The sequence below is a fragment of the Mytilus trossulus genome, chromosome 13 (genome assembly GCF_036588685.1).
Source record: "Mytilus trossulus isolate FHL-02 chromosome 13, PNRI_Mtr1.1.1.hap1, whole genome shotgun sequence".
Classification (NCBI taxonomy): Eukaryota; Metazoa; Mollusca; class Bivalvia; order Mytilida; family Mytilidae; genus Mytilus; species Mytilus trossulus.
Window position 1 is genome coordinate 44,550,161 of NC_086385.1, and position 23,419 is coordinate 44,573,579.

General features: G+C 30.9%; 1 protein-coding gene across 2 annotated transcripts in view; it reads left to right on the forward strand.

Moving 5' to 3' along the window:
* Nucleotides 1-23,419, forward strand: part of LOC134695450 (twitchin-like) — a 98,286-nt gene that overhangs the window by 54,753 nt on the left and 20,114 nt on the right. Inside the window, exons 27-37 of one of the 2 annotated variants that reach the window (XM_063556702.1) lie at nucleotides 11,573-11,875; nucleotides 13,101-13,451; nucleotides 14,812-14,913; nucleotides 15,736-16,038; nucleotides 16,767-16,838; nucleotides 17,875-17,892; nucleotides 19,983-20,282; nucleotides 20,875-20,934; nucleotides 21,960-22,046; nucleotides 22,346-22,645; nucleotides 23,098-23,241. In XM_063556702.1, coding sequence (XP_063412772.1) covers nucleotides 11,573-11,875; nucleotides 13,101-13,451; nucleotides 14,812-14,913; nucleotides 15,736-16,038; nucleotides 16,767-16,838; nucleotides 17,875-17,892; nucleotides 19,983-20,282; nucleotides 20,875-20,934; nucleotides 21,960-22,046; nucleotides 22,346-22,645; nucleotides 23,098-23,241 — 2,040 coding nt within the window. The remainder of the gene's footprint in view (nucleotides 1-11,572; nucleotides 11,876-13,100; nucleotides 13,452-14,811; nucleotides 14,914-15,735; nucleotides 16,039-16,766; nucleotides 16,839-17,874; nucleotides 17,893-19,982; nucleotides 20,283-20,874; nucleotides 20,935-21,959; nucleotides 22,047-22,345; nucleotides 22,646-23,097; nucleotides 23,242-23,419) is intronic. The other variant, XM_063556703.1, reaches the window with a different exon arrangement.

Below are 23,419 nucleotides of genomic sequence, written 5' to 3' on the forward strand. Positions count from 1 at the left end.
AAACAAGAAATTTGAGTTATCTACCTTGCCAGAATTTTAAAATATTCTATTTATCCAACTTTATTCTTTTTCTTAAATTAAATATCTGCATGATATGGAAGCAATATGTATGTACACCACCCAGACTTTCTATCCTTGCTACGATAGAAGTAGTTCTGTTTTTAAAATTGTTTTTAACTTTTCAAATCTTTTTAAAAAGCGAGAGAACTTCCTCTTGGGGACAATTTGATTTGGCAGCAGAACCTTTATTGATATATTTTTTTCTGTTAAAATTTATCTACTTTGCAATTAAAGTATTCAGGCTTTTCAGATTAAGGGATATTTTTTTAATTTTTTTTAAGGGGCATTTAATGCTAAAAGATATAACTATGATATTTGTATACCTATTTGGTTGGCTGATTTGATCCACAAAAATCATTCTTATATAGGTAAAAATGGAGATTATCACATTCTTTAACCTATAATATGATATTAAACAGATCTAGAAAAAAAGTTGCAATCTATTTATATCAATATTTGGTCATGTGACCAATAGCAGTCTTCGGAGTTCACCTTGATGGTGAATTAGATGGCGTCTAGGCTCAAATACACATGCAATGCTATTTGTCAACTTTGAAACATGAGAGTACTAAAAAGTAGTAAAAATTATTGACAAATGGAGAAATGTTTCCTCTGATTGAAAGAAAGATTGAAATGTTGGTACTTCATAGGGAATAATTTTTGGAAGTTTTTTACCTTTACCTTTCAGGAGACTGGTTTCATCTTTTTACGTAATTGTTTGGAGGCTTCCTGAGTAATGAAAAGAGGATAAGTGCCTTATAAATTTTCATGAATCATCCTTTTCAGTGTCCTTAGCAACAAGCCTTGTTAATTTCTTTACAAAGCCTAATAGATTAATCTGTTAATGTTTGCATGAATTGACTTATATATAATTGCAATTACCAGAAATTTGGCAAGTTCCAACACAAATACAATGTAGCAATCATGATATAAGATTTTAATGTCTCGTAAATATTTTCCATGTTATATAATCTCTCCTCTAGTCTGATGAGACTTCTCAAGGTCAGATAAGGTCAAATATGATTTATCTACATTATAATTAGTATATGATGTATTTCACATCTGTTCTGTGTAAATAATTGTATAATTACATATCTGGGATAAAGATGTTTTAGCCAAGTTATGAAACATATACCCAAATATTTAATAAATACATCTCATATTTCTTCTTTCTTTTGGTTTCTCAATTTAAACCCTGAAAGCTACCTGTAGTGGTTGGGCAGAGGTGAAGGCTACATTTGTGTGAATTAGTTGCGTTTTGGAAAATCAAACACCTCGATTAATTATTTTGGCTCGTTTAATTTTCATAGAATTATATCAAAATATTTACTTTGAACCTTTTACAAATATATAGAGAATAATACATGGCAAAATCCGTATCATATGTCGTATCATCCCGAGACATCAATATCAGCCCGAGGGCCTTTAGGCCCGAGGGATGATATTGGTCGAGGGTGATACGGCTTGTGATACGGATTTTGCCATGTATTATACGCTTTATCATATATTTCAACAGAAGAGCTTTATATTATATGAACTGTTTTCTGATCCATAGCACTGGTTTACCTTCAGTTCTGCTTTTGTCTTGTTTCAAAGCTTTAAAATGACTGCTCAATTATTTATACGAAGCACCTAGGTTACCTTACAATCTGTTGTTTTGAAAACATTTTGTTTATTATGCTATATATTTGAGTGTTTTGTATTTTTTATAGTTGCATTTAGTGTGCCAACAAACTATGTGAAAATATGTTGTAAAAACTTGTTGTTCGTGACGTAACATATCAAACAATGACGTCATTAAAAAAATTGACCTATTTTTTAAAAAAAAATTCTTAAGCAAAAAAAAAAACCCAAAAAACTGACTTTAGCTATAAAAAAAAAAAAAAAAAAAAAAAAGGTATGCGATACGGGTTTTACCATGCGATACGGGGTATGCGATACGGGTTTAGCCATGCGATACGGGTTTAGCCATGCGATACGGGGTATGCGATACAGGGTAGGTGATACAGACTGGGAAAAAGAACCTTTATTAGATATACAAAATAGTTGTATTTTGTACTAAATATATGATAAATAAACATATTAAAAAAGTTGAACCATGGAGAAGCTTAATAGTTTCTAACATAGAAAGCTATTAAAACTTCAGCCAATTTTTACAGAGTTATCTCCCTGTAGTGTTATGTAGTGTATCCCAAATTTAGTGGATTTGTAGATAGTTTCTGTTTAATTTCTTCAAATTTTTTTTACTCAAAACCAAAGTAAAGTTTTCTTTCAATTGTTGTACTGTTGGGTTGTTGTCTCATTGTCTCATGGAAATGTCTTCTTTTATTCAAAAAGATTTATTATAAAAAAATAAATAGGAAAATCAAACCTTGCTTTGTTTAAAAAAAAAGAGTAATTTTTAGCCAAAATATTTGGTTAAATTTTGATTTTTCAATTATTTAAAGTGCATTAATTATAATCTAGTAATTTGTTTGTTATATATTTTAAATAAAATAAAATGAAAAAAAAGATATGATAAGCTAGGTTTACACTAGGGGAATTAAAAAAAAGTTGAGACAAAACTTTAATCAAATAAATAAATAAAATTCATACTATTCAGAATCTTTGTAAAAATCCAAATGCAAAAGTCGTCTAAAATTGAAAACAACTGTGGTGACATAAGAGATACATTCATGTGCATATATTTTGAGAATTGGATGTGACAGTATAAGTTGATTATTTGACATAATACAAAAATCATGTTTTAATTAGCAGTAGTTATGGAATCATTACACCCCACATGAAGCCTTGGTGATTACACAATACCCCCTGTGGAGCCTCTGTATCAGATGAACTTTGTTATTACTATGGATGCACACACTTTATTTAGATGTGAAACATGTGCTACTCAGAAATATGGCTGACTTCTGATTGGGATTTGATTTTCTGAAGAATCGGTAAAAAGTGTGTGTTTCCTCCTTTTAACTTTTAAAACCTCTGATTATTTAAAAGATATTTTTAGTTTAAAAGAATATTTGAATTTATATATTTATGTTGTAGTCATAAAAAAAGCTTTTAATGAGCAAATAAAACAAGTGGACAAATGTAGAGAATCCTTTTTTAGAAGGGGGGATGTCATGTTTTATTTTTTCCTAATAGCTTATTATGTATTTTTCTACATATTTTTCATCAAATTCCTTTAATTATATAGATTAGCCTCAATGGTTCTCAAATAAGTTGTGAATCTGGGGATGGGGATTTATAAAAGTTTTTCCAAACTTGTTTCCCAATCCCATATTTGAACGTTATGTAACAATGTAATATATGTCTTTTCATTAATAAATACTGTTTAAACTAATTTTTAATCTTCTAGAGGGATGTTAGGTGATGGGATCTAGATGGCGGGGTGGAAGTATTATTTGAATGTGTAAATAGTACAACAGAATTGTTCTATATCACAGCAAGGAGTTGTATATTTATGGTGGGTTCTTAATTATTTATTATGTAGTTTATTAATTTTTTATTACACATTTTTTCATCAAATGCTTTTGGTAATAATTTCTTTCCATTTCTTTTGGTGTAATTTTAATCTCAACTCCCAAAACAAAGACCATGATTTTTTTATGAAATGCTGGCTATAATGCTAAGCATTATACTTGCAGTGTTCACAGGTTAAGGACAATTCATTAATGATGACATGATTGACCAGGTATCAATTGAAATTGCAATCCTGATATGCCACAAAATAGTTCTTGTAAAAGGGTGGAGGCATTAGTATCCAAAATTTAAGTTATTACCTAATTTTCATAAACCTCTCACTGGAAACATCTTCTGTTATTGTCAGATTGTAGTGAAATTTAGGTATTTGTGGAAACTAAATAAAAAACCTCATATTTTGAATGATAATGTGAACCAAACATTTTACGTAGAATTTAATAAACAGGGGAAGATTGATATTTTTCAGCTACTTTTGTTGTTGTAACAGGGAGATAACCCATTTTGTAGAATTTTTTGGAATTTTTGAAATAATTCAAAAATTTGACACTAAGAATTTTTTCAATGAAACATTAATTTGCCTGCTTGCTGTCTACTTAAAAATGTCATCTCCAACCATGATATTCAAGTCAAGGTCCAAGGTCGTATAATACCCTCACACCCCTGTAGTGTTTGTTATATCAACCCTATGGAGGGCATCAGGTAAAACAGTTAAGTCTGGAAGTCTTAATGAAACACACCTGTCAGTAATTATTCTTGAAGACATGCTTTTCCACATGTTTTAATTGCATCATAACAGTATCTTATGTTTCAACAAAAACAATGCTCTTTCATTTAATTGTTTTATACTTATAACTGATATACTGACAGATTGATAGCATGTTGATGGCATGTGTGTAATAGAAAACAGCTTTTGGTCACATCGTCAAGGCATAAAAGTACAAATTCAGTGTGTTTGGTCTCATTAGCCCATGGTTTATAGATTTTATGATTGGGTGATAATATTTTTTAATGCAAACTGCATGATTAATTAAGGCGGGGGAAGTGGGAGGGAGAGGTAGGAGAGGGGTTTTCATCCAATTTCCTGTGAAAAGAATAACTAGTTTTACACATCACAATATAGAATTCCAAAGATTATTTAAACCACCAATCCCAGCATCACTGAAAAAGGTCTTTTTGACTTGATTTTTGTGTTTTTGGCAATATGACCCATTAGTTTAAGGTAAATTGGTCAAGTTGTACTTTCTTTTACATCTTGTATAGCATGCTTATTGCCAATTTACCATTTGGCAGTTCAGCAAAATCTGGTTGTTTGCTATAGTTAATGGACAAATGTTATGTAACCTAAAACAGACTTTGTTGTGGAAGATAAATCTAAAACAGACCTTCTCTAAGGACATGTTACCCTATAACTGTTTATATCCCTGTCATTGGAACTCTAATTGAGAGTCTTCTCAGTGTCAATCAAAGGGGCAGATCCAGCCATTTTAAAAAAGGGGGTCCTAACCCAGGACAAATGGGGGGGGGGGGGGGGGGGGTTCCAACTACATGTACCCATTCAAATCAAATGCATTGATCGTCCAAAAAAAGGGGGGTTCCAACCCCCTGACCCCCCTTTTGGATCCGCGCCTGAAGCATATAACATCTCCTTAATATTATACTTGTTGCACTGAGTAGTTCGTCATAGAACTGATATTTCTACTACTGGACATTTCTGGTTTGGAACGGGTCAAATAAGGATAAAAATCTAATACATGTAATGTATTCATATAATTTTGTCATTGGTAGTCCCTGACAAGCACAACAGAGATTGCAATTATTTTCTTCCTGCTTGAAATAAATATTAGTATTTTGTGTAATAAATAGAATTTTCTGCTTAAAGTAAAGATTATTAGCACACAGTTATTTTATAAAAAATGTGTTGATGTTGTTCTTTCAAAGATATGCTTAATTATGTTCTAATGAAATCTTGATTGTATGTAGTTTGAATAAAATCCTTTATAACAGTGAAAATTTGAAGCAAAAACAATCTTTCTGTTTTAAATGTAGGAAAAGTCTGTTGATTCATAAAGCAAAAATGTGTATAGCCTGACTCATGATGAGTTTATTTTCAATTAAGCATACAAAAACAAGAAGGAATAAGTTATATGAAAGTTCATCAAGTTTTCGCCTTCAAAAATACTTGAATCAGAAGTTGTACTTTCTCTTAATTAAACTCATGATACTGGTTACTTTTACTATTTTTATGTATATTTTTAAGTGGGATTTTCTCACTGATTTGAAGACACATTAGTGGCCTTGGGCTGTTATCTGCTCTTTGGTTGGGTTGTTGTCTCTTTGATATTCCCAATTTCCATTCTCAATTTTAATTTCTATTATGCTTCACATTAGTCTTTTAGCCTTCCTGGCATTGTAAGCAAGAGGTTCTAATAATTGTTCTCATACATCATAGGTTTAATCAAATGTTCTATCAAAATTCTAGTGGGTAAAATGATTAAGGTGGTACCCAACACTTTAGCTAAAATTAATTTGGCTCGTTTAATTTTCTTAAAATTTTGACAAAGTATTTACTTTGACCCTTTGACAAAAATATAAAAATTTCAAAAGATTTGAACCAACCGTTTTATCAGAAAAATTACACTGGTTATATAGCAGTTTGACAAACACTTATTTTGATCATTGAGAAGCTTAATATTCCTTTTACAACACAACGTAATTAAAACGTTTAGCTGATTTTACGGAGTTATCTCCCTGTAGTGTTAGGTACAACCTTAAGTCATTATCTTTTATTATATACTCATTAAACATTGGTCTTAGTGAGTTGATCTAGTACAATGTTGTATTCCGAATGCATCGATGTCAATGACATTCTGTATTAATCCATAAAGTATTTGGCACTGGATGTTAACTATACATTTATATTTAGACTTGCTACATGTCCCTTCCTAATGTTTTTTCTTCTTTTTTTCAATTTTGCCCCTTTAATAATTTTAATGCTATAACTAGGAGATTACAATTATACTGACATCTCCAAGGGCAATCAGTAGGCTAGCACTTATCAGTAAACATATAAATTAATAAGAGAAAAAATAATAGAAAGGGAATTGTAGCAAGTCTAATTTATATTCAAAATGACATTAGCTTGTAGTCATCCTGAATATTCATGTAATATTTGACGCTGTACATAAGAATATATAAATCTTTTATTGCATATGTATTAACATGATTTAAATGACAATGGTAATACATGTAATATATTACAATAAAATATCAAAGATTTGTATGTCCAGTGTCAAATATTACATGGCAGTGGTAATAATACATGTAGTGCTTTTATACCATGTATACCTGCTTTCCTAAATGCTCTCATCTATTGAAAGTGGTTTATTGTATTTGATTGTAATTTACCCTTCTGATTGTTACTATACGATTGCACTTCAATCTATTTACCTCATCAGAGTCATCATAAGTATCAAAGATTACATTTATCTATCTCTCCCACATCAAAGTGAGTTATAAATACATGTTTAGCATATACACTGTACAACCAGTAACAATAAACATTTTGCTGATGCTGAACATGCTGACGTTGGATATTGGCAATATTGAATAGAAAATTTGACTGCATGGCCTCTTTGTCATTTCTTTTGGCATAGGACCCCCAACTATGTCAATGTATATTTTTTTGTTTTGTTTACTGGTATATATTTGAAAGTACATATTTTATCTCTACTCAGCATTTTTGTTTGCAAAAAAAAAATAAGAGAGCCTTATGATATTTTGTAGATGACATATTCAATGCTAAACTCTATGAATTATCTTTACACACAATCTTTTCATATGAAAATTCACATAAGTGGGAGCTCCTGCTTTGCAGTATCTAAATATTTTCACCTATTCAGGCGCGGATCCAGGGGGGGGGTTCCAGGGGTTGGAACCCCCTTTTTTTTGGACGATCAATGTATTTGAATGGGAACATGTGATTGGAACCCCCCCTTTGTCCTGGGTTAGGAACCCCCCTTTTTAAAATGGCTGGATCCGCCCCTGCCTATTGGTAATTAATTGAGTTATGTTTCTGGAGTAAATAGTCAGACTCTACGGGTTGTATTGCAGAGTAATGTGTATTGAAGGTAGTACATAAGTACCTGTTTATTGATAATTATCACCATATGTTCTACCTTTATCTATTGTTTTATCTGTCATACAAACTCAGGTTAACCAAATTATTGTCCTTCATGTAGTTATTCTATTTAGCTGTGTTTTTTCTTTGTTCTACATTTAGAAACTCAATTCACAAAAAATCTTACAAATGTCTTATGAATAGAAACACTTGTCTAAGTCATAAACATTTCAGCATAACATTTGTTCAAATCAAGTATAGTCATAAGATTTCTAATAAAAAAAAAACTGCAAGCTAAACACACTGAAAAATTCAAAGACATCTTGATTTTATACAAAATTTAGTCTCGGGTTTGGTGAAGTTTGGCACCTATTAAAATTTAAACTTGCTGATTTGTTACATAAATGAGGACCTTAGTCTTCTCATTTGAATTGTTTTACATTGTCCTATCGGGGCATTTTACAGTTGACTATGTGGTATGGGCTTTGCTCATTGTTGAAGGCCGTACAGTGACTTATAGTTGTTAATGTCTGTGTCATTTTGGTCTCTTGTGGACAGTTGTCTCATTGGCAATCATACCACATCTTCTTTTTCATATGATTTGTTTGCACCTGTCCTAAGTCAGGAACCTGATGTTCAGTGGTTGTCATATGTTGATGTGGTTCATAGTATTTCTCGTTTCTCATTTTATATATAAATTAGACCATGGGTTTACACTAGTCTTTTATGGGGCCTTTTTGGCTTGCTGTCAGGTGTGAGCCAAGGCTCTGTGTTGTAGGAGGTTCTTTGACCTGTAATGGTTTACTTTTGCAAATTTTGACTTGGATGTAGAGTTTTCTCATTGGCACTCATACCACATCTTCTTATATCATGTGTATTTAGCAACAGATTAGTAGACAAAAAACAACTAAAAACAGATTGACATTGTGACCTACTTACCAATGTTATGTTGGATGATCATAGAAAAAAAATGTGTAAGGGTTCCGCGGAACCCAGTGTCTCGCCTACTTTTGCTGTAAATTGCAGGCTCAACAAAAATGAGGAAAAACATCAATAAAAATATTCCTCTTGATACAATCTTTTGATTATAAGAAGCTACTTTCCAAGTTTGGTAAAAACCCAGCATAGTTAATGAATCTAACAAATGCTTTCAAAACTTTAAATGCAGACTTTACACGTATGTAATGTTAACTGGAAGAAAATCTAAGTCCATTTAAAAGTCAAATATGGAAAAAGTGGAGTTTTTTTTCTTTCAAAATTTACTTCTGGATACTATCTTATGATCATACATAAGCTTCTGTTCAATTTTGGTACAAACCCCGGATAGTTTAAGAAAGTTATTAAAATTTTAAAATCTTTAACCACAGAGTGAATGTAATGTTTCCCCGCAGAAAAACTAAGTCCATTAAAAAGTAAAATATGGAAAAAATTGATTTATTTTTTTCACAAAATTTACTTCTGGATACTATCTCATGATTATTAACAAGCTTCTGTCCAAGTTTGGAAGAAATCCAGAATAGTTTAAGAAAGTTATTAAAATTTTGAAATCTTTAACCACAGAGTGAATGTAATGTTTCCCCGCAGAAAAACTAAGTCCATTTACAAGTAAAATATGGAAAAAATGGAATTTTATTTTTACAAAATGTACTTCTGGATACTATCTTATGATCATAAACAAGCTTCTGGCCAAGTTTGGTATAAATCCAGTATAGTTTAAGAAAGTAATTAAAATTTCAAAAACTTTAACCACAGAGTGAATATTTGTGGACGCCGCCGCCGCCGACGACGGAATGTAGCATCGCTTAGTCTCGCTTTTTCGACTAAAGTCGAAGGCTCGACAAAAATGACCAATTATCGTAGCTACTAAAATGCTTTCCTTGTTTATGTTTATGACATCACAGAATGATGTTTGGTTGTACAATGTAAAAGAAAAAATATGACAGGTAGCACTAATGGAATAGGAATTGTATTGTTTGATCCTTTCAGAGCACCTGAGTTCATTCCTGGGTTTAGTGTTGCATAATTTTCTTTATAATGTTTGTTGCCAGCTGTATGTCTGTTTTGGTTACGATCATTGTCTCAATAAATAGTAGTTCAGCCCAACTGAAGTTCCACTGGAAATTCCATAATATCTGTTCCTGGTTGAACAAATAGTCTGTTAAACCCTTAGGGAGCAACCTGGTTCACCTTGCCTTGATGGGTTTCTTTTTTTTAGCATGCAATGAACAGAATTTGAAATTTAATTATTTTATATGTTCTTGCATTACTTTGTCCCACCCCCTATAACATATTGCTGAAATAATGAAAGCTGTTTAGTGTATATAATGGATACATCTAGTAACCGGACATTTCTAAGATCTGTTTTAAATTAATTTGAAAGTTAATGTGATGTTTTGGCAACAATTATGAATGAGGAAATTGAAAAGTTTAAATTATCGAGATAAAAGAAGTTTTAGCTTGATATAGTGTGTTGAAAACAAAGGTAAGTTTATCTATACTAAGATTTTGAAAAAGAATGGAATAGGAAAATATATCTTGAGTTTGAAAATGATTGACACATGTAATATATATATATGTTGTGTTCAATTTTAATTTGTACAAGTTATCAGTGTTTAATGATCTGCTGAACAAAAATGGATGATGCAAGCACACAGCCTTTTGCTTCTCATATTTCTGTCATATTTTCACATCTTCATGATACAGTCTATAAATACTGAGCATTGATGCAAAAACATTATAAGACCACACAAAGATTGTATATGTATATGAATATGGTATAAGGAAAAAAATAAAATTAGAATTTAAACCATTCCTGTACCCCCTTTTCCAGTTTGAAGACAAGGAGACCAGGACTAAATGTTAGGTTGAAATATATTTTCTTGAATTTAAAACATTACACTAGTACATTTTATAACATACACCTGTATCACCTGTTGCAAGAAGGTAGGTGTCAAAAAACTTATAACTTGTACAAAAACCATGCACAAATTATAATTTGTACAAACTTACATCTTGTACACAACATATATATATAAATAATATCTCTCTTTGCACTGAACATGTAAGTATAATGTATCTGTACTGAAAGACACTTCGTTTTCACTTTTAATCGTAATCCTGTTAATTGAGGTTTTCTTTTATCAATAATTTGCATGACAATGAAAAAGCATTTTGGCATGGGATTATTATCACAAAACAGGTTTTTTTTCAGTTGGAAAATTAGAAGGTATTACAATGTATCAGATTGGCATTTTATGTCATAGAATGCTTTTGAATGATAAAAACCTTTGATGACTTCAATATATTTAAGGTGGTACCCAACACCTTGACTAAAATTAGTTTGGCTCATTTAATTTTCATTAAATGTTGACGAAATATTAACCTTGACCCTTAAAGAAAAATATAAAAATTTCAAAAATTTAAACCAACCACTTTATCAGAAAAATTTGGTTGGTTATGACAGCAGTTTGACAAACACCAATTTTGATCATTGAGATGCTTACTATTTCCTTAACAAAACGATGTGATGAAAACGTTAAACTGATTTTCACAGAGTTTAACTCTCTGTAGTGTTAGGTACCACCTTAACTTTAGTAATTATATATATCTTTTCAATGATGTTGGGGTGCTGGTCTAATGGATATGTGTAATTTATAATTTTTGGAATGTCTTATATGTGCATTTTTAAGTTTCTTTGAATTTCTTTGATTTTAGCCTATACAAAAGCATTTTGGTTTCATATACTGACACTTTACGCAAATTTGTTGAGAATAAAATTTATACACGAAACAGTAACCTTTTACAAATTATTAAAGTAAAATGATAAGCATTTTTCTCAACAGAAACTCTTATAGAAAGAGTCCAAGAGTATCTTAAATCCTGTTGAATAATTTTCAAATTTATGTTTTGTTTCAGTTCGCCCTGGAGTACCTATTACACGACCTGAGATTATTGATGAAGACTCGACCAGTGCCAGACTACGTTGGCAGAGAGTTTACACACCACCTTATCGTCATAGTGAACCAATCAGCTACCAGATAGAGCAACAGGAAGCTCCTCACAGAAACTGGCGCCCTCTAGCAAGGGGAATAACCATGACTGAACATACAATTACAGACCTCATGCCCAAGAAGGATTACTTGTTCAGAATCAGGGCAGAGTCACAAAATGGTGACATTAGTGCACCAACGCCACCAATAGCATACTACAAATCACCAAGTAGGTTTAAGATAGTTCCTAGGCCTTTCATGTAATGGAATCACAACTGCATCAAGTACTGTGTTTTCATTCATTTCTTTTCATGGATATCTAATTGTGTGGATTTATGAAATCATACATTTTCATTGATATTTCGTTTCATGGTTTTAGTGAAGTCTATATTAATCTTTAGAAATTTTTCATTCTTGAACATATAGTTAGATGGTATCTGTCTACCCATGAAATCCACATGAACTAGTATCCAATGAATATAATGAATCTGCAGTACCTAATTAGCATCAATTATGCATTAAAATATTACGGATATCTTATAGGTTTTCCTACAGACTAAACAATTCATTTATTTGTCTTTAATCATTAAGCATGTCTTTCAACATAGCAAAATCTTCTTAAAGATACACAAAAGAATCGCATTATAATATATCAACAGATGAAATCTACAATATACATAAATAAACAGAAAAGTTACATAAATGTTGCATGGCTTCATCTACTAATGGTCGAATTTCAAAAGTGAGAAATAAAAAATCCTAGATATTTGTTTATACAAAATGCATAACAAGCATTTTCAAATTGTTCAAAAAATGTGGAGTAATAAAACAAAACATAATCTATTTGATTTTTAAAGATGTTTAGTTAAGCATTGGTGCAATATAGGTACTCCTCATTAGCATCTATTTCTTGAAGGGAAAAAAACAGGAAAATCTCACATAATTGATTGCTGACGAACGAATATAGCATTGAGTAAAAATCTATAATCGTAGATTTATTTGATAGTTCTAATTTACATACAAGGTATAAAAAAAGAAGATGTGATATGATTCTATTAAGATAACTCTTAATCACAAGAAACCAAATTACACAGAAATTAACAGCTATAGGTCACCTTGACATTCAACAATGAGCAAAGCCCATAACTTAGAGTCAACTATAAAACTGCCCCTAAATCACAAATGCAAAATAATTCAAACAAGAAAAATTGGCCTACTTAATGTACAAAAAATGAATGAAAACAAATATATAACACAGCAACAAACGACAACTGCTATAAAAAAACTAATCTTTAATGCAATTAACCGCTATAGTAGCTAATTATATAATAGTAACAATATTCTTTATTGCTTATCTAGTTGTTTGATGTTTTTATCTATCATGGCTGTTGCTTTTTATGCTTTTGTTTGATTATATTATATTCTGTTATATTTATGTATTTGTTTTCTTTCAGCAAATGAAGTCGATATTGAAAACAAAAATGTTGATTTGAATAATTTACCAATTAAATTAGAAAATGAAATATTTACTAATTTGAGAGAAAATGATGACTGCTTAGATTCAAACAAAAATGGCATTTGTGTCAAAGATGACCTTAGAACCAACAATAGTCTTGACCTTGAAAACACCAAGAGTGTTACCTCACATGACACTGATAATCAAAATAATAATGAAGCTTCTGAGACCAATATGAAAGAAGATAAAGTTAAACACAATGATGATCCAGAATTAACACATGACTATTCTTGTAACACTTACAAAAATGAAATTGACGATTCTGATACTGATGAAAATGATTTTGAAGGTAAAAAAAAACTCCCATCCTGAGTTCCTGACACCAAATCAACCCTTGATTAATCTCTGATTGATCTTTGACCTTCGACCTTGAAATTTTTAACTTTTTTCCCTGTCTATCACCATATGGATTTCTGAACTTTTGACTTCATTCACAAACTTTTTTGACCTTACAGTTCTAATGATAGATCCTAGCATTAAAGTTTATCACAGTTTCCTGTCCATTTCCAAATAAATATATGACTTTCGACCTCAATCACACTCTAAAAGTGTTTGACCTCACAGTCTCAATTATTGATAAGTGACGACCTTAACTTATTCACATGATGCACAAATTTCTCACACATAAAGATCTAGACTTGCATGAAGTTTCTTTTTTCATATCTACTTATTATTTTCAGCATCAATTTTTTTCTTCCCTTATCGCATGCTGTTTTCTTTCCTTTTGTTTATTATAGCCCAGCACAATAAGAAAAAACTTTTTAACAGATTGAAGCATCAGAAATAAATGCCTTTATACTGTTTTTTTGTTTTTATGCTACTATAGTGAGACATTTAGCAAAAAATATTAACATTGAATCCTTATTTATCAAGTTGAATTCTGATTGATATAATGTGATTTCACCTGATTTTATTATGCCCCATTTATGGGCATTATGTTTTTTGGTCTGTGCATCCTTCCGTCCGTCCGTTCGTCCCACTTCAGGTGAAAAATTTTGGTCGAGGTAGTTTTTGATGAAGTTAAGGTCCAATCAATTTGAAACTTAGTAAACATGTACCCTGTGATATGATTTTTCTAATTTTAGAGCCAAATTAGAGATTTTATCCCATTTTCATGGTCCACTGAACATAGAAAATGATAGTGCAGATGGGGCATCTGTGTACTTTGGACACATTCTTGTTTGCTATAAAAGTCACAATTTTGGTTGCATATTAATTTCTGATCATTAAAAATTTTAAAACCTTTAAAAGTAGGTAGTTTTACAAAATTTAGATTGAACTAACCAATTTGAAAAAAGTTAAGGCATGATTTGTTATTAATGCTTCTTACTTGGATGACAATGAGAGGTCATTTTTAGTAATGCTATGTCAGTTTTTTAGTGTGTGTTTAATTTATAATATTTCGACTTCCATTAATTGGTTCAGAAGCTCAAAATTGGATATAGAATTCTTAACAACAAAACTTACAAAAAATACAAAATTTTCAGAGAGCTACCATACTACCTTTCTATGAAGATGGGTGATATTGTAAACTGGGACTATTAAAGTAGTATAATAGTCCAATTTGTAAGTTATGTTATGTATACACAATTCTTAGATGGCTAATTCAATATATCAATAATCTAATTATAAATCATTGATATTTACAGCACTATCTCCCAGAATTCCCAGGAAGACTGTGGATTATAAGATGTTCGAGCAGGACTTCTCAGTACCATCAAGATGCTATGTTGATCACCTAACTACATTCAGTAAGTAAATAATAGGGGATTCAAGTGGGTCTCATTGGGGTCTGAGCAATGATGGGGGATTGCTGATATTTTTGTAAGCGTGACACGTAAAAGTCAAATTATTGTGTCGTGAAAACAAGAAATGAGGTCTAGCGGGACACAGGAAATGACAAAAAATTAGAATTGCTTACGTACATATTGTAAGCGGGATACGGGAATCTGACAAAACAGTAAGTGGGATCCTGGATCGAAACCCCCCAATGAGACCCCCATTCAAGGGGGTTCCAGAATATTATTTAACATTTTAGTAACATTATTTTTCATTAAAAATATCAACTTCATCTTGTTTCTGATTTGAACATGACCCCCTGGCTTATTAAAGTGATATATTTACACCCCAAAATTATTTAATGATTATTTTAGAAGGATTACGTGAGCACCTTATGACCACTCTTTACTTTAAATTTTTTATTGATGAGGTTATAAAAAAGAAGATGTGGTCTGATTGCCAATGAGACAACTATCCACAAAAGACCAAAATGACACAGACATTAACAACTATAGGTCACCGTACGGCCTTAACAATGAGCAAAGCCCATACCGCATAGTCAGCTATAAAAGGCCCCAATAAGACAATGTAAAACAATTCAAACGAAAAAATTAAAGGCCTTATTTATGTAAAAAAATTAACACTTTTGTAAAATAACAAAATCTTATATCCATGAAAATAAAAGTTTTCTTCGTTCCATTGGTACCAACATAAAAATAAATGAGTCCATAGTAATACACAGGGCTAAGTTAAAAGAATTGTTTGAAATTATTTTCTTGTTAATTACTTTCTAGTTCCGCCAAGATTACCTTTGGATAAACCAGATATGACTGAGGATGGCCCATCAACTGTATCCCTGCGGTGGAGACCTGCACAGGTACCAGAAAGAACCAGAGACAAGTACCCAATCACATACAGCATTGAAGTGAAGAATCCACCTAATTTTGAATGGAATGATGTCGAATCTGGTCTGACTGGTCTCTCACATACACTGAAAGATATACATCCTGATGTGGATTACATGTTCAGAATCAGGGCCCACAATGAATTTGGAAGTAGTGAGGCAACACTTCCTGTTTCTCTATACAGACCAATAGGTGAGAAATATTCTTTGTATACATGAATAAGATTGAAAAATTGCATGTTCAGAATCAGGGCCAACAATAAATTTGAAAGTAGTGAAGCAACACTTCCTGTTTCTCTGTACAGACCAATAGGTGAGAAATATTCTTTATATACATGACTAAGGGTGCATACATTACATGTTCAGAATCAGGGCCAACAATGAATTTGAAAGTAGTGAGGCAACACTTCCTGTTTCTCTATACAGACTTATAGGTGAGAAATATTCTTTATATACATGACTAGGGGTGCATACATTATATGTTCAGAAACAGGGCCCACAATATATTTGAAAGTAGTGAGGCAACACTTCCTGTTTCTATAGGTTTCGAAATATTCTTCTTATACATCATAATGGACCAAAGCAAAATATTCCTTAATGTATTTTGAAGTTGTGAACTATTCTGCTTTTGACCAGAGCAATGGGTTACCAGTACCATTTACACCATGACTAAAAATTGTTTTTTTTTTTTAAATGGACTAACTCACGGTTCTAAGATTTTCAAAAATAATGTAGAGGTCAAAATACAGCTTCAGTAGTAGACAGATGTTAGTACAAAAAAAATGTACCACATTTCAAAGGCTATAAAACAATCCTAAGTTTTGTTTAGAAATCTTCTCAAGATATAAAAGTTTTGCTTACTTATAAAGGTTTAAAAATGGAAAAACTTATTTATTTTTATTGTTTTATATGTATTTTCAGAGGTAGAACAGTATTATGATGATGAATACGACTCAGACTATGAAGTTCCCTTTGTTACCCTTGGAGATTGTGGTAAGGTCAAAGTTTACCATACTTTTGAGTCAAAAGTGCAATTGATATTACGGGTTCATGAAAAAAGATATGCATGTACATGTATATATATATTTATATAGATAAGTTTTAAAATCATCAGAATTATGAAAATCATTTTTTTTTTTTAAATTTTTGCATGCTCAATGCTACTGCTATTTGAAACTATATTTAAACGAAGAAATTAAACCCAGAATACTTGATAAATAAGGAAAATTGGTGGACAGGATAACCTTTGAGATTGATTATTTTTATGCATAGGGTCTAAAAAGAAGCCAACCATATTGGAATTTCATTTTATTGTTAAGACTCATTTTTGTGTATAAATATAATTTTTTTGCATTCATAATATATACATATATTCAATATTGTGATTTAAAAATATGTATTCTTCACCAATGCTTAAACAGTACATTATGAGGGTGTGTATGGGGTTTATAGAAAAGTCAGAGAAGAGTACATTATGAGGGTGTGTATGGGGTTTATAGAATAGTCAGAGAAGAGTACATTATGAGGGTGTGTATGGGGTTTATAGAATAGTCAGAGGAGGGGGAGAAAAGAAAATTATACGTAAAAATTTCAAATAGAGAATATTGCAGTGCTAAAATATAAAGAAAAGAGAATAATCAGCAAAACACAAAAAAGAAGAAGAATATAGAACTTTAAAAAGGTGCAAATATGATTGTTGAGGATTTGAATTATCACGCATAGAGGGTAACTGTAAATTCGTAAATTATTGTGAGGTTTTTATTAATGTGAATAATGCGACAGAGTAAATTTTTATATCTGATAAATCTCACATTTTTGTCCATTTTTAAAAAATCACATAATAAATGCTCACAATAATTTCTGAATTCACAGTATTTAATTTCTCAATTGTATTATGTCATCCTTCAGGAGTTTTGAAGAAATGACTTCTTAGATTCAAAAAAAGATTTTGAGGAATATGATGTTGCTTTATTGAATGTTAGATTGTTGCTATTTATAGACTGACAAAGATAAATACATTTTATTTCAGAAGCTCCTATTGAAGAAGGTACAGTGGTACTGACAAAGTTACCAGACTCTAAACTTTTAACAAGGCACAAAATATTTATAAAATTATCAACAAAATATTTAATTAATGTCAAGGCTGTGTTCAATTATTTATTTATCAGTTTAAAGATAAAAAGAGGAAATCAAAGATTCAAATGATTCAGGATTTTATAAAAGAAAACTATTTAGAAATATTTTTGGAACAATGTTTGTGCCTTGTTTCTGTTAATTTATATGCTATCAGATTTTCCAAAGTTCTAACATATTTGAATCAGTTTATTTCTAGTAACTTTTGGTTTTAGACAAATTAAAAAAAAAATGGGGGGAATATATGGGCAGTTGTACTAATGTTTAAAATATGATTTTCTGTTAATCTTTTTTACGTAGAAATAATTACTGATTCAAATTCAAATTGCAACTTACTTGAATTTTACACAAATTCATCCATCTGATTGGCTAATACATTGCCTCTATCTGGTAAAGCAGATCTAAATTAAAGTTCTTGCATTCTGTTTCCTGGAGATTAAAAAATCAATCATTAAAAGCTATACATGTACATAGAGATGAATAGCTAACAAAAGACTTTGATAATAATTACATAATGATTAACACATAATGGCTTTTGGATAAAACCACCTTTATGGGATTCAATAATTTGAATTCCTTTCCAAAAGCTGGCAATTGTTCATTATTGATTGATAGATTTTCAAAACTGATTATAGAATCTGCTTTACTCAGTAGAGGTGCTTCATTTCTTTACAACTATTTCAGAGCACTTTTCTAATCACAATTTGCCAGCATGGTGTGAGCCGCTAATTCTTCTATTGCAGTTTATATGGACTACTTTTTTGGAGTTAGAATAACATCGGAGCATGAATTATACTGACAAATCACATTGAAATGTGTTCTATTTATAAACAAATATCTTTCCAAATGTTCTTTTCTGTGTTGTACCTAATTTTTAAGATGATATATAAGAGGTGTTCATTGTCGTATTATCTCTGCCTTTCTGTTTTGTGTTGTTGCAGTAAACAACCTACTGTATATATCCTTTCTATATTTGTTGTATTAAAAGTTTTAAAGAATCATTGAAAACAAATAGCAAATTATCTCCCCTTTATATTTAAGGGAGACAATAAATATAAGATTTGATTAAATCATAGAAATTATAACAGTAATATTTTCACTTGGTGTAAAAGGAAAATTAAATTTTGGGATTCATACAAGTATTAAATCACTTTTGAATTCAATTAAAAATTGTACTAATAATTTATGATAGTTTTAGAAACACTTTAGATTCTATAAATAGACATAAGTAATAATTTATCATAACTATCATCATTAACCTTAATAAAGTTGATATATCAAATAATAGCAGTAATTTAAATTAATATAAAATAGAAAAGTTTGATTAACTGTTTTGACTTTTTGTAATATTGAAACTTAATCCACTAATTTTTAACAGTTTGAGACACAATTAATTTTAAATGATAGATTTTGGATTTTGTTCTTATTACTATACTTGATTGTACCAGGACGGGATTGACACTACCTAATAATATCCTATTTCATCATTGTGTCATAGGAAATAAATTACATGATAGGGAAATGGACATGTGTAAATTACATACTCACTATTAACTTAATATTTATTAATAGTTTCAATAAATGTCATTCAAACTATGTAATGAGTGATGCCAGTGTATCAATTTTGTAATCTGTCACTACAAATTTATCATAATCGCATTCATGTCATTACAGAAGGGTACAAAATAGATATGTGGTACATCCACCATTGTTTCTACTTTTAAAAAAAGACATTTAAATAGGGCTCGTGAAAATAAGTTGGTTGATAGTTTATCGAAAGGCACAATCCATAAAGAGATTTTTAAAGAATTTACCATATTATGCTACTACATGTATAACAAACAAAATATAAATGAATTAGGAGGTATCAACCATTTCAAGACATCATTTTTTTACAAAAATCATTATTGGTTAAAAAATATGAACTTCTGAGCGTGAAGATCGGTAATTAATAAAAATATTTTTAAATAAACATTTTGTGATAAAATCTGCTCTGATTTACAGTTCCACCTAAGTTACCAATGGAAACACCACGATTGACCAGCGTGACAGGGGAGAGAGCAATGCTACACTGGTTGTCTGCTAGGATACCAGCCTATGCCAAGAAAGTTCCCATCACTTACATTGTGGAGATTAAAGAAGACAATATGCCTGGTTTCTCACATTTCCAGAGTGGAATCATTGATCCCAAATTCCTCATTGAGGGACTTAATCCTAATATGGGTTACCAGTTTAGAGTGAAGGCAGAAACCCAGTTTGGTTGTAGTGATCCTACATTGGCTGTTTGCCTGGATAGAAATAAAGGTATTGTCTGCAGTCATGGCTACAATAATTATTTGTAATAAATTATGGATAGAATGTTAAAATGTTAAATTCCATGAAGAAATAACAAATTTAGATACAAAGCAGATATGCATTCAAATTTGGAAGGAATTAGTATTGTGTACACATATTTATAAAAAATGATATTGTCCTATTTTTCAAAATAAAAGTGAGTTATCTCCCATTTGTGCAACAGTTTCACCAGAGTATGTATTCAGTGGAAGTTTCCTATGAAGAAATCATATAGTTTTATATAACAATTTTTAAAATTTTTAAAATTCAACAAATGCTAGAAATAGAGCTAAATTAACCATAGACCTGAGTAGCCCAAACAACTGATGGTTAATTAAGCATTTATAAAAAATATCAAAAGTTGTATGAACTAGAATTTTGATCATCATCATTACTTAAGGTTAAATAAGAAACCTGGTGGATAAATAGAGGGTATACCAACGACCATATTGGTAACATATGTGTTGTACTTTTGTTTACCTCAAAAATACCATCTGTGAAATTTATGAAAATAAACAACAATAAAAAAGATACAAATATTTGAGCCTATCTATGTTTACAGAGGAGGAGGAATCTGAGTTAAAACTTGAGGATGTAAGAAATCTTATACAAACAATGCAGGGTATGTAATGTGTCCCTTTCTATATCCATGGTATCAATACAATTCTTGCACTCCTTGAACACAACAGGTGATGACTTCTTATGCATTGTTTCCTTCCAAGAGCACTTTCCTTTGTTTTTTTATTGCCAACACTGTCAGAAAATCCACATTTCCACTTCCTTGATGCCCTTGCAGAGCCAAAGTGTTTTGACACAGTGTTAAACCTGAATCAATCAATCAACCCCTCTTTGTCCTCATATATCCCAGGTACGTCTACACAGTGTTAAACCTGAATCAATTAATCAACCCCTCTTTGTCCTCATATATCCTAGGTAAGTCTACACAGTGTTAAACCATTATCTAACAAATATTATCGTACAGATGTGGCCTGTTTCTAATTTTGACATGAAGAGATATTGGTCTAATTTCTGTGCTATTTTCACTTTTTTTTTTATAGTTGTGAGATAAAATATTTATCTTCACTGGTAAAATATCTGTTCTCAGCATTTGATTGGTCAAAATTTAATTAATCAAGTTCTCTTGGTTTCTTTATGAATTTTCCTATTGAGACTTTAAATAATATAATTTAACTGCCATAATTACATGGCAAAATCAAATAACAAAATGCATCAAAAATAAATGGACAAGAACTGTCATATTCCTGACTTGGTACAGGAATTTTCAAATGTAGAAAATGGTTGATTAAACCTGGTTCTATAACACTAACCCTCTCACGTTAATGACAGTCTCATCAAATTCCGTTATATTTACATTGATGCGTTAAATAAACAGACACAAGAAATAAAATAGTCAAAATATGGGTACATTAGTCATTGTAACACACTGCATGTAGCAAGTTGCAGTTATGGAATCTATATGTCATGCATTTCTCCAGTACTAATGAACAGAAATACTTCATACTCTCTACTTATGTAGACACATTTCGTGTAGGTGATGTTTTATGAGATACACCCAGGTCAGATTCCACAAGGCATGGCTAAAGAACTTATTTTTATAGTTTAAAATTTGGTTTTGATATTTTGCAGACAAAGTAAAAAGACCACTTATAGACTTAAAAAGAGAGGACCTTGAAATTCCACAGGCGAAAATGAGAGATGCTGCTCCTAAAGGAGGTTAGTATTAAGGTCAAAGAGTAGTTCAAGTAAAGGTTAATGGTCAGAGGTCACACATAGTAAGGGCTTACCATTAAAAGTTATTTAAAGCTTATTTACCTTGATTATATGATGAGTTTTGAGGTGGGTTCATTAATGCATGAGTGGCTTTGATCTATTGTATTTTTTAAGGAAATGAATATTGAATATTTTGAAAATGTAGCTGGTGTTTAATTATTAGGCTAAAACCTATAAATTAAATGTAAATAACTGAAATGTAGAATGTCAAACTGTTTCTAATGATGTTTTCCCTTTGTCAGTACCACCTAGGATGTCATCGTCACGACCTCTAATTACCAACCACTATGGAGGAAACTTGTTGTTGACGTGGGGTCCAGCACGTGTGCCATCCTATGTCAAAGGATCTTCATTGAAATACACGGTAGAAAAACGTGAGCCACCACATTCCATGTGGACGGTTCTGGCTGATAACATAGAAGATAATGAATATGATGTGACTGGATTAAATCCAGAAAGAGATTACATGTTTAGAATCAGAGCTAAGAACCAGTTTGGTGCTAGTGATCCCACAATGCCTTGCAGTGTTATCAATGTCAGAGGTATGCTGTGTACATGTGTGATTTATTTTTGCAGAATTTTTTAATTTAAATAATTATTTACAAAAACAAATTGTTTTTTCTCATCAAAGAAGAAATATATTCCACCATTGATTTATGCAAGGCAATGTACCATTGCATTACTCACTTAATGGTATTTGGCGCTGAAATATTTTACAGGATATTTTTAAAAATATCTTTGTCAAATGAATACATTGCTTTAGAAATACATACAAATTTTAACTTATAAGCAAAGTCAAGATTGTATTGGAAGTATTGTCTATAAAATTTGTAACAAAAATTAAATATTTTTAAAAATGAAAATAAAATGCTTTTTCAACTTTTTATGTCATGTCGAGGAAATACGATTTTGGGATGTACCATATCCTTTAATTCTGTCCATTAGATGAATAAAAATTATAAAGTTGTAATGAGAATTTTCCTTGATTTTCTAGATGACTATGTACCTCCAGTATTTAGCAGATCACAGTCCAGGGACAGTGGAACACCAAGGATGTCCCGACGATCTTCTATAGAGAGTCCACTTGTCCTCAGTAGACAGATATCACTGGATGAAAGTGATGACATGTATAGAAGTGGTATGTATCAATCACAATCTAAAATAACCAGTTAAACACATAATTTCTCCCTTTTGTATAGTTTTTTTTTTAGCTATTTTGACTTTATTTAATGAAAAGTAGGCAATTCAAAATCACATAGTAAAGATTGCCTAAGGCTATGAATCCTCACCAGGTACAACTTTTAATCATGTTTTAG